The sequence below is a fragment of the Notolepis coatsorum genome (assembly GCF_963971535.1).
Source record: "Notolepis coatsorum genome assembly, contig: SCAFFOLD_1561, whole genome shotgun sequence".
NCBI lineage: Eukaryota > Metazoa > Chordata > Actinopteri > Aulopiformes > Paralepididae > Notolepis > Notolepis coatsorum.
This window is the reverse complement of record NW_028172811.1, coordinates 30,905-43,148: the sequence shown is the minus strand read 5'-3', so window position 1 is coordinate 43,148 and position 12,244 is coordinate 30,905. Positions and strand designations below refer to the sequence as shown.

The 12,244-nt window shown below is 49.0% G+C and overlaps 1 protein-coding gene across 1 annotated transcript in view; it reads right to left on the bottom strand.

The window, feature by feature from the left end:
* Positions 1 to 1,630: 1,630 nt before the first annotated feature.
* Positions 1,631 to 12,244, bottom strand: part of LOC311247971 (nuclear exosome regulator NRDE2-like) — a gene marked incomplete at its 3' end in the record, with an annotated part of 32,282 nt that continues 21,668 nt past the window's right edge. The window contains exons 5-6 of the mRNA XM_084338942.1: positions 6,947 to 7,206; positions 1,631 to 1,860 (exon numbers count right to left, since the gene is read on the bottom strand). Of these exons, the coding sequence (XP_084195068.1) occupies positions 1,631 to 1,860; positions 6,947 to 7,206 (490 nt within the window). The remainder of the gene's footprint in view (positions 1,861 to 6,946; positions 7,207 to 12,244) is intronic.

The following is a 12,244-nucleotide window of genomic DNA, read 5'->3' as shown; positions in this document are numbered from 1 at the left end:
GGATAGAATAGAACAGAACTGACCTGGTAGTGGATGAAGTGGATCCACACCTACAGTATAGAACAGGATAGAATAGAACAGAACTCACCTGGTAGTGGATGAAGTGGATCCACACCGACAGTATAGAACAGGATAGAATAGAACAGAACTCACCTGGTAGTGGATGAAGTGGATCCACACCGACAGTATAGAACAGGATAGAATAGAACAGAACTGACCTGGTAGTGGATGAAGTGGATCCACACCTACAGTATAGAACAGGATAGAATAGAACAGAACTGACCTGGTAGTGGATGAAGTGGATCCACACCTACAGTATAGAACAGGATAGAATAGAACAGAACTGACCTGGTAGTGGATGAAGTGGATCCACACCTACAGTATAGAACAGGATAGAATAGAACAGAACTGACCTGGTAGTGGATGAAGTGGATCCACACCGACAGTATAGAACAGGATAGAATAGAACAGAACTGACCTGGTAGTGGATGAAGTGGATCCACACCTACAGTATAGAACAGGATAGAATAGAACAGAACTGACCTGGTAGTGGATGAAGTGGATCCACACCTACAGTATAGAACAGGATAGAATAGAACAGAACTGACCTGGTAGTGGATGAAGTGGATCCACACCGACAGTATAGAACAGGATAGAATAGAACAGAACTCACCTGGTAGTAAGTAAGTAAGTAAGTAAGTAAGTAAGTAAGTAAGTATTTATAAAGCACCTTTCATACATGTCATGTAGCTCAAAGTGCTGTACACAATTATAGGCATATATAACGATAAAAGCAATAAAGTCATAGTGATCAGTTAAGATCAATGTTAAAAAAAAATAATAATAATAATAATAATAGTAACGTAAAAATGAAAATAACGTAAAAACAGTCATTTGCTTACCAGTTTGGGAGAACAGGTCCGCATAAACATTTCCGCTCAGTGGCAACCGGAAGTGCACTAAACCAATGCACTTGTATGGTAGGTAGCAATGTTTAGGTCTTATAATGCTAGTGTAGTTACGTTTTTATCAGTGGTCATAGTTGGGTCCATAGTGCTTTACCAAGTCCCACGGATCCATCAGTGGCCGTGTATTGTGTGCGTATGTACCCGTTCGCTCATGTGGTCAGTGGCCAGAGTTGGGTCCACAGGACTTATCCAAGTCCCATGGACCCATCAGTGGCCGCGTCTTGTGGTAGAAAGAAAGAAAAAGAAAAACGTATAAAGAAAACAGTCTAAAGTTTGAAAGTTTGGGAGGTCCGCAAAAACACGCCTTCAGCTCAGAAGCTGAGGCGTGTCAAAAACTTTTGAAAAACTGGAGGCGTGTCTCCTATTGTACCCATTCCTTCATCTAAAAAGTTTGAAAGTTTGGGAGGTCCGCAAAAACACGCCTTCAGCTCAGAAGCTGAGGCGTGTCAAAAACGTTTGAAAAACTGGAGGCGTGTCTCCTATTGTACCCATTCCTTCATCTAAAAAGTTTGAAAGTTTGGGAGGTCCGCAAAAAGTAGTGGATGAAGTGGATCCACACCGACAGTATAGAACAGGATAGAATAGAACAGAACTCACCTGGTAGTGGATGAAGTGGATCCACACCGACAGTATAGAACAGGATAGAATAGAACAGAACTCACCTGGTAGTGGATGAAGTCGATCCACAGCTGCGTGTCCGTCGGCGTCTCTCTCAGTCTTCTGTTGAAGTCCTCGGTCCTCCCGGCCAGCGGGGCGGCGCTGTGACCCCCCTGTCCCTCTCCCTGCTCCTGGCCGTCGGTCTGCCGTCCCTTCCCCTGCAGCCAGAGGGCGGTAGAGGCGTCGTACACACCCAGAGGATTCCCCGGCGATGACGTCGTCTCCACTCTTTCACCTGCGGCGCGGAGAGGGAGGCGTTACTCGCGGTGCGCTCTGGCTCCTCCTCCTCCTCACCTGAGGTCATCATGTGACCAGATCATATTATTCAGGAGGTCACGGTGAGGTCAGAGGTCAGACGGCAGCCGCTGGAGTCAAAGAAGCACATTCCACTACTACCCCGGTTGCTATCGCGTGCACTTATCTGTGTTTCATTACACGTATGTAACATGCTTACCAACCGTTCGCCTGTTTTACTGCAACACTACTATCACCCACATCTAAGAAGGGAGATCCCCGTTGAACGGCCCTTCTAAGGTTTCTCGCCTGTGGTGCATTTTTTGCATTTTTTTGTGGTGTAGTTCTACACCCTTCCCACACCGACAGTGGGGCAGCATGTGGTAGTTCTACACCCTCCCCACACCGACAGTAGGGCAGCATGTGGTAGTTCTACACCCTCCCCAAATCGACAGTGGGGCAGCATGTGGTAGTTCTACACCCTCCCCAGGCCGACAGTGGGGCAGCATGTGGTAGTTCTACACCCTCCCCAGACCGACAGTGGGGCAGCATGTGGTAGTTCTACACCCTCCCCAGGCCGAGGGGGGGGGGGGGGGGGGGGCAACGCGTGTTACCAAGTAAACAAATCATCGTCAGCTCTCAGATTGGTAGTCGGAAGCCCGCACCGTTAGCGTTACTGCGTTAGCATCTAGCCTTGGCAGACTATTTGATTCGTTAAGGGCTCGAAATTGCATGAGTTTTGGCCATATGCTCCCGAAATGCTCCCGTTGTTTGGCTACTTCTATGTGCAGTGAAAATGACTAGAATGCTTTATAACCTAGTCATTGATTTAGTTCAGGGTAATCTAAGATTAGCCGCAGAGCTAACGCTAGTTAGCGTGAGCTAACGCTATCTAATCAAGCTCAGTATCTCAGAGAGCGATAAACAGCTGACAGCGGATAGTACAGGACGATACAAATACAATAAAAAGGCGGGTGGGGGCTGTTGTGTAAACCTTGTACTCTTTAGTTCACATATAATAGACGGAGTGCTTGCTCCACCAGCGCACCACTCCACAACAACACACATCAACTCTCGTCACAACGCTTTACGGTATTTTCACAGCACTGTCGCAACATTACCGTAAAAAGACCCACTCGCTCCACTAGACTGGTCTCGCCCTCTGCTGGCGCGTGTGTGCACTACACTCAGTGTGTGCACTACACTCAAAACTCAGTTTCACTGTAATAGAAGCTGAAGCGCATCTGTGATTTTGACGGTGACGACGGTATTGATTTTCAATACCGTCGGTATTTCTAAATACCCCGGTATATTCTAATACCGTCATACCGCCCAAGCCTATTCTACACACCCTCCCCAGGCCGACAGTGGGGCAGCATGTGTAGTTCTACACCCTCCCCACACGACAGAGGGGCAGCATGTGGTAGTTCTACACCCTCCCCAGACCGATAGTAGGGCAGCATGTGGTAGTTCTACACCCTCCCCAGACCGACAGTGGGGCAGCATGTGGTAGTTCTACTACCCCTCCCCACACCGACAGTAGGGCAGCATGTGGTAGTTCTTCACACCCTCCCCAGACCGACAGTAGGGCAGCATGTGGTAGTTCTACACCCTCCCCACACCGACAGTAGGGCAGCATGTGGTAGTTCTACACCCTCCCCACACCGACAGTGGGCAGGCATGTGGTAGTTCTACACCCTCCCCACAACGACAGTAGGGCAGCATGTGGTAGTTCTACACCCTCCCCAGACCGACAGTGGGGCAGCATGTGGTAGTTCTACACCCTCCCCAGGCCGGACAGTGGGGCAGCATGTGGTAGTTCTACACGACCTCCCCAGACCGACAGTAGGGCAGCATGTGGTAGTTCTACACCCTCCACCAGACCAACAGTGGGGCAGCATGTGGTAGTCTCTACACCCTCCCCAGACTGACAGTTAGGGCAGCATGTGGTAGTTCTACACCCTCCCCAGGCCGACAGTAGGGCAGCATGTGGTAGTTCTACACCCTCCCCACACCGACAGTGGGGCAGCATGTGGTAGTTCTACACCCTCCCCAGGCCGACAGTAGGGCAGCATGTGGTAGTTCTACACCCTCCCCACACCGACAGTGGGGCAGCATGTGGTAGTTCTACACCCTCCCCACACCGACAGTGGGGCAGCATGTGGTAGTTCTACACCCTCCCCAGACCGACAGTAGGGCAGCATGTGGTAGTCTACACCCTCCCCCAGGCCGACAGTAGGGCAGCATGTGGTAGTTCTACACCCTCCCCAGACCGACAGTAGGGCAGCATGTGGTAGTTCTACACCCTCCCCAGACCGACAGTAGGGCAGCATGTGGTAGTTCTACACCCTCCCCACACCGACAGTAGGGCAGCATGTGGTAGTTCTACACCCTCCCCACACCGACAGTGGGGCAGCATGGTGGTAGTTCTACACCCTCCCCAGACCGACAGTAGGGCAGCATGTGGTAGTCTACACCCTCCCAGGCCGACAGTAGGGCAGCATGTGGTAGTCTACACCCTCCCCAGGCCGACAGTGGGGCAGCATGTGGTTAGTTCTACACCCTCCCCAGACCGACAGTAGGGCAGGCATGTGGTAGTTCTACACCCTCCCCACACCGACAGTGGGGGCAGCATGTGGTAGTTCTACACCCTCCCCAGACTGACAGTAGGGCAGCATGTGGTAGTTCTACACCCTCCCCACACCGACAGTGGGGCAGCATGTGGTAGTTCTACACCCTCCCCAGACTGGACAGTAGGGCAGCATGTGGTAGTTCTACACCCTCCCCAGGCCGACAGTAGGGCAGCATGTGGTAGTTCTACAACCCTCCCCAGACCGACAGTAGGGGCAGCATGTGGTAGTTCTACACCCTCCCCAGACCGACAGTGGGGCAGCATGTGGTAGTTCTACACCCTCCCCAGACCGACAGTAGGGCAGCATGTGGTAGTTCTACACCCTCCCCAGACCGACAGTGGGGCAGCATGTGGTAGTTCTACACCCTCCCCACACCGACAGTGGGGCAGCATGTGGTAGTTCTACACTAGGCGTGGGCGGTATCCTTTTTTCACACCGTTAAACCTTTATCACATCATACCCCGGTGCACGGTATTTGACGGTATGACTTTCATTTTCATCAGGGGGGGGGGGGGGGGGGGGGGGGGGCAACGCGTGTTACCAAGTAAACAAATCATCGTCAGCTCTCAGATTGGTAGTCGGAAGCCCGCACCGTTAGCGTTACTGCGTTAGCATCTAGCCTTGGCAGACTATTTGATTCGTTAAGGGCTCGAAATTGCATGAGTTTTGGCCATATGCTCCCGAAATGCTCCCGTTGTTTGGCTACTTCTATGTGCAGTGAAAATGACTCGAATGCTTTATAACCTAGTCATTGATTTAGTTCAGGGTAATCTAAGATTAGCCGCAGAGCTAACGCTAGTTAGCGTGAGCTAACGCTATCTAATCAAGCTCAGTATCTCACAGAGAGCGATAAACAGCTGACAGCGGATAGTACAGGACGATACAAATACAATAAAAAGGCGGGTGGGGGCTGTTGTGTAAACCTTGTACTCTTTAGTTCACATATAATAGACGGAGTGCTTGCTCCACCAGCGCACCACTCCACAACAACACACATCAACTCTCGTCACAACGCTTTACGGTATTTTCACAGCACTGTCGCAACATTACCGTAAAAAGACCCACTCGCTCCACTAGACTGGTCTCGCCCTCTGCTGGCGCGTGTGTGCACTACACTCAGTGTGTGCACTACACTCAAAACTCAGTTTCACTGTAATAGAAGCTGAAGCGCATCTGTGATTTTGACGGTGACGACGGTATTGATTTTCAATACCGTCGGTATTTCTAAATACCCCGTATATTCTAATACCGTCATACCGCCCAAGCCTATTCTACACCCTCCCCAGGCCGACAGTGGGGCAGCATGTGGTAGTTCTACACCCTCCCCACACCGACAGAGGGGCAGCATGTGGTAGTTCTACACCCTCCCCAGACCGACAGTAGGGCAGCATGTGGTAGTTCTACACCCTCCCCAGACCGACAGTGGGGCAGCATGTGGTAGTTCTACACCCTCCCCACACCGACAGTAGGGCAGCATGTGGTAGTTCTACACCCTCCCCACACCGACAGTAGGGCAGCATGTGGTAGTTCTACACCCTCCCCACACCGACAGTAGGGCAGCATGTGGTAGTTCTACACCCTCCCCAGACCGACAGTGGGGCAGCATGTGGTAGTTCTACACCCTCCCCAGGCCGACAGTGGGGCAGCATGTGGTAGTTCTACACCCTCCCCAGACCGACAGTAGGGCAGCATGTGGTAGTTCTACACCCTCCCCAGACCGACAGTAGGGCAGCATATGGTAGTTCTACACCCTCCCCACACCGACAGTGGGGCAGCATGTGGTAGTTCTACACCCTCCCCAGACCGACAGTAGGGCAGCATGTGGTAGTTCTACACCCTCCCCAGACCGACAGTAGGGCAGCATATGGTAGTTCTACACCCTCCCCACACCGACAGTGGGGCAGCATGTGGTAGTTCTACACCCTCCCCAGACCGACAGTAGGGCAGCATGTGGTAGTTCTACACCCTCCCCACACCGACAGTAGGGCAGCATGTGGTAGTTCTACACCCTCCCCACACCGACAGTGGGGCAGCATGTGGTAGTTCTACACCCTCCCCAGACCGACAGTAGGGCAGCATGTGGTAGTCTACACCCTCCCCACACCGACAGTGGGGCAGCATGTGGTAGTTCTACACCCTCCCCAGGCCGACAGTGGGGCAGCATGTGGTAGTTCTACACCCTCCCCACACCGACAGTGGGGCAGCATGTGGTAGTTCTACACCCTCCCCAGACAGACAGTGGGGCAGCATGTGGTAGTTCTACACCCTCCCCAGGCCGACAGAGGGCAGCATGTGGTAGTTCTACACCCTCCCCAGGCCGACAGTGGGGCAATGCGCACAACGACCAGGAAGAGAATTGGCATACATTTGGATGGGAGCAAAATACAGAAAAAGTGAGAACAAAAAAATATAATATAAAAAAGAAAACATTGATGGAAAGGTCTGTGACCTCACCGGCCGCTCCGCTGCCCCGCCCCTCCGCTCCCACTATGGGGATGAAGGACGGGCTGACATCACAGCTCTTTGGAACTCTGGGTAATGTAGGCACGGCGGGCGCCGACCTCAGAAGCCGCCTATTGGCTGAGGAGAAGTATCGGTCCGTCCTTCCCTTCCTGTCCCCGCCTCCCCGTGTCTTCTTGGGATCTGACTCCGCCCAGCTGACCTGCTGTCGGCGAGCGTCCAGACCCAATGGGGAGCTGCCTTTCCTCCGATACCTGGAGCACACACACACACACACACACACACACACACACACACACACACACACACACACACACACACACACACACACACACACACACACACACACACACACACACACACACACACACACACACACACACACACACACACACACACACACACACACACACACACACACACACACACACACACACAATCATCAGGGAGGAACATTTTTAAAGAGATAGGGAGAGAGACATAGACAGAGAGACAAAGACAGAGAGAGAGAGAGAGAGAGAGAGAGAGAGAGAGAGAGAGAGAGAGAGAGAGAGAGAGAGAGAGAGAGAGAGAGAGAGAGAGAGAGAGAGAGAGAAGAGAGAGAGAGAGAGAGAGAGAGAGAGAGAGAGAGAGAGACAAAAACAAAGACAGAGAGAGAGAGAGAGATAGAGGAGAGGAGAAGAGAGAAGAGAGAGAGATACAGAGAGAGAGAGATAGAGAGAGAGAGAGATAGAGAGAGCGAGAGCGAGAGCGAGAGAGATGAGGAGAGGCCAAGACAGAGAGAGACAGATAGAGAGGGGGAGCAAGAGAGAGATAGAGATAGAGAGATAGAGAGAGAGAGAGAGAGAGAGAGAGACAAAAACAAAGACAGAGAGAGAGAGATAGAGGAGAGGAGAAGAGAGAAGAGAGAGAGATACAGAGAGAGAGAGATAGAGAGAGAGAGAGATAGAGAGAGCGAGAGCGAGAGCGAGAGCGAGAGAGATGAGGAGAGGCCAAGACAGAGAGAGACAGATAGAGAGGGGGAGCAAGAGAGAGATAGAGATAGAGAGATAGAGAGAGAGAGAGAGAGAGAGAGAGAGAGAGAGAGAGAGAGAGAGAGAGAGAGAGAGAGAGAGAGATTTTAAGATTTTTAAGAACCTTTATTTCAATAAATAAAAGGACATTTATTCATTTGTCAATTAACATATTCACACATAGACGCTATTTAAATCCTCACAGAAACAAGGGGTTAAAACGGAGCTGCTCATCAACAATCAATTGAAGCACCAACGCTCCAAAAAACAGTGGAAAACAGACTCTGGTTCCTGACCAAAAGGACAGTCAGGACTGCCAGATTTAACCTGGAGACAAAGCTATTGACTGCCACTGCTCCCTTCAGTATTCGCCACTGCAAGTCTCCTGACCTCTTGTTTAGTGGTGCTTCATAAAACACTTTCATCTTTCCTTGTGACAATATTGTCACCCACTGTAACTGAGAAGCCGTCGGTCTTGCTGAGTTTGTTATTTGAACCGAAGAGAATGGACTCTGTTTTGCCCAGGTGTAATGATAGTTTGTTGTCGGCGAGCCATATGCAGATTCTGCCTAGTTTCCGAGCTGAGGGTTTTTTCAACCTGTAACTTGTTCTTGTCAGAGACCAGCAGGGCTGAGTCGTCCGCAAACAGGAACAAGTTGCAGTCACAAGCTGATGACATGTCATTTTAGGCATAAATTAGGAACAGTAGCGGTCCTAGTATGCTTCCTTGTGGAACACCACAGCTCACTGTGAGGGGGGGGGATAGGGTACCGTTTACCTCCACCATCTGCTCTCTCCCCTCAAGGTAAGATTGCATCCAGCTCACTGATAGACTATCAAAACCAATTGCTTTTAGCTTGTCAATCAGAATGGAGTGATTGACAGTGTCGAAGGCCTTTTGTAGGTCCAGCATGACCATGCCGCAGTATTTGCCCGCGTCCACCTCTTGTTTGATGTGGTCGTTCAAATAGAGAAGGCATGTGTCAGTGGAGTGGGACGTTCTGAAGCCAGATTGGAATTCGTATATTAGATTTTTTTCCGCTAGGTACTTTTCGACCTGTTCGAAGACTTTTTTTTCCATGACTTTCGAGATGGAGGTAAGGATAAAAACAGGGCGGTAGTTGCCTGGGTCTAATTTGCTGCCCTTTTTGTGCAGAGGGGTCACCCTCGCAATTTTGAAGTCCTTGGGGACGTGTCCCTGTTTTATGGAGAGGTTTATTATGTGTGTGATGACTGGGGTGATGGCGGATGCTGAGTTTCTGAGGAATTTGGAGGGGATGTTGTCATGGCCAGTGGCCTTGTTAGGTTGGAGGGCGCTCAGTTTTTTGAGTACCTCATCTGTTGTTACCATTTCCAGCTTGAAGTCGTCCTTGCGGACCCCTAGGTTTTTTTAGTAAGCTATTATGTGTTCTACCCCATAATGCCCTGAGTGGGAGGGTAGTTTGTTTACCAGTGTTGTGGCTATGTTTGTGAAGAAATTTTTTAAGTAATTGGCTACATCCAGTTTGTCTGTGATGAGCGTGTTGTCCGTTTTTATGTTTATGTTTGAGAATCTGGTTTTAAGTTTTTTACTGCAGCCTAGTTGATTATTGAGTAATTTCCAAAGTTCACATGGTTTGTTTTTGTTTTCCTCAGTTTTGTCATTGATGAAATAATTTTTTGCAGTTTTGATCATGGAGTTTATGTCGTTTCTTAATTCTTCTTAGTTCAGGAAAAAAATCTCCTGCATCAGGAATGTCCGTTCCACATAGATAGTCTTGTGTAGATAATGTAATGTCCCACTCCTGATTACTCATTCTTTCAGTCCACGCATTCAAAAAGTTCCTGATTTGGCGACCCGACCTCAGACCCATCAGAGGGGACACTTCCTCTGTGTTACGATGTCCTGGGCCCACTGCATCCACTATTTGTTTCAGCTTTACTATCCCAGCTGAAACTAAACGCTGGGTGAGACCAATTCTGCTTTCCTTCTGAATGTCCAATCGCACCTCATAGATGAAAGGCTCCTCCAGTAGCCAGAACAGTGAACTTGTGGGTTCCGTTCTGCTCCATTCAAACAGAGTCCATGTTTTACAAAGTCTTTGATAAAATGGAGTCAGATCATATAAACGTATAGATTGACATTCCCACAAAAACAAAGACACATCCAAATTCAAACCTTGTATTAAAACAAAACAAGAAAAAGAACACAGGAACTAGAGCAGTGAACTTGTAGGTTCCGTTCTCCTCCATTTAAACAGAGTCCATGTTTTAAAAAGTCCTTGATAAAATGGAGTCAGGTCACATAAACGTATAAATTGACATTCCAATAAAAACAAAAACACATCCAATTTCAAACCTGGTATTAAAACAAAACAAGAAAAAACACACAGGAACCAGCCTGTCCTAGAGCTTTGATTCACCATCATTGAACATTCCCTTTTTTGATATTCTGTATTATTTTCTTAAGTCTGAACCCCTCCTTTGTAGTATAACCTCCATTCTCTCTGCTTCTCAACTGTGAGTTGACGGAGGAACAAAGAGCCTCTTTGTCTGAGAAATAATCTTCAATTTCATACTTCTTGTTTTTTGTTACTCGCAAGAAATGTTTAACTCTTTTTACATCATATTTCTTTTTTTCCCCTTCCCTTCACTTTTTTCAGACCAGCTCTGACTCTGACTGCTAGTGCCTTCACTTCCCCATCGTCTTCCTCTTCCTCGTCTTCCATACTAGAACCAGATGAGTCAGACTCCGACTGCCAGTGCCTTCGCTTCCCCATCGTCTTCCTCTTCCTCGTCTTCCATACTAGAACCAGATGAGTCAGACTCTGACTGCCAGTGCCTTCGCTCCTCTCATTGTCTTCCTCTTCCTCGTCCTCCATACTAGAACCAGATGAGTCAGACTCCGACTGCCAGTGCCTTCGCTTCCCCATCGTCTTCCTCTTCCTCGTCTTCCATACTAGAACCAGATGAGTCAGACTCCGACTGCTCCTCCGGCTTCCTTCCCTTGACCATGCTTACTGCTTTCTTGGCCTGAGAACAGTCTGTTTGAGTATTTTCTTCCCCCTTTCTTTTAACAGCACCAGGGACTTTGAAAGCCTCATCCATCAAGTCTCCATCACTATCTACCGTGTTTCTACTCTCCTTGTTTTGACTCGTCTCCTGCTGATCGACTTTCCCTGCACTCATTATTTGTCCTTCATTTACATTATCTTCTTCTTCTTCATTTAAACCAGTTTGATCTCCTGTTTGACCACTCTCCTTGCTTTTATTTAGCTCCTGGTTCACAGTTGATGCACCCTGAGTTTGACTCTCAGTTACAGTGTCTTCCTCTCTGCGTACACCAGTCTGATCTCCTGTTGTTTTTTCACTGTCATTCTTTTTCTTATTAGCGTTAGCCTTCCTCGCCACTGCATCAGAAAAACTCCTCGGTGCGTCCGCACCTGCTCCCCCCACCTGCACTCCCGCAGTGGGAACTTTATCAGGACAGTTCCGATAGAAGTGGCCTTGCTGCTTACAGCCATGACAGGTTGAAACCCCAGAGCTCACATATATTACATATTCAAACCCATCAACGTTCAACTTGAACACCAGATCAAGCTCCTCGTCATGTTTCTTCATGATCATTAGAGCCTGGCGTCTGTGTGACACAATGTGCGCCAGTAATGGGGACTTACAGCCGGATGACATTTTTCTAATGGGTGCGACTATTTTACCATACCACGACAATTCCTTCACTAATAACTCATCACTGATTAGCGGTGGTATGTTCGAGATCGTAACTCTTGTATACGGCGTAGACAGATGAGTCACCGTCACAAAAGTGTCCTTAACCGTGACGCCGGTTTCAGTCAACTTATTAACTTTTTCAACGTGATCCACAAACATTACAATCGCGCCGTTCATCCGAGCGGCAGATACAATGCTTTCATAGCCCACAACTTTTCCCACAGCTAAACTGCAATCCTCCACAGAGACATCAACTCCAACTGTGAGTTTAAAGCCATGTTTTCTGCTATTCCAACCAGCGCCCTGGCCGACAGGCGAACCGAGATTAAACAACCTCTGTGTTAACACAATAACACTAAAATAGCAACCTACCAATAAATAAACAACACTCTAATTCATAACATTAAACACAACACAGATAGAAAAAAGTTAGAAACTCACTCACACGCAGTCTCTCACCAAGCCTCCCCACTCCGCTCCAAACACACGCATGCGCAGAGAGAGAGAGAGAGAGAGACAAAGACAGAGAGAGAGGAGAGGGAGAGGGAGAGGGAGAGGGAGAGGGAGAGGG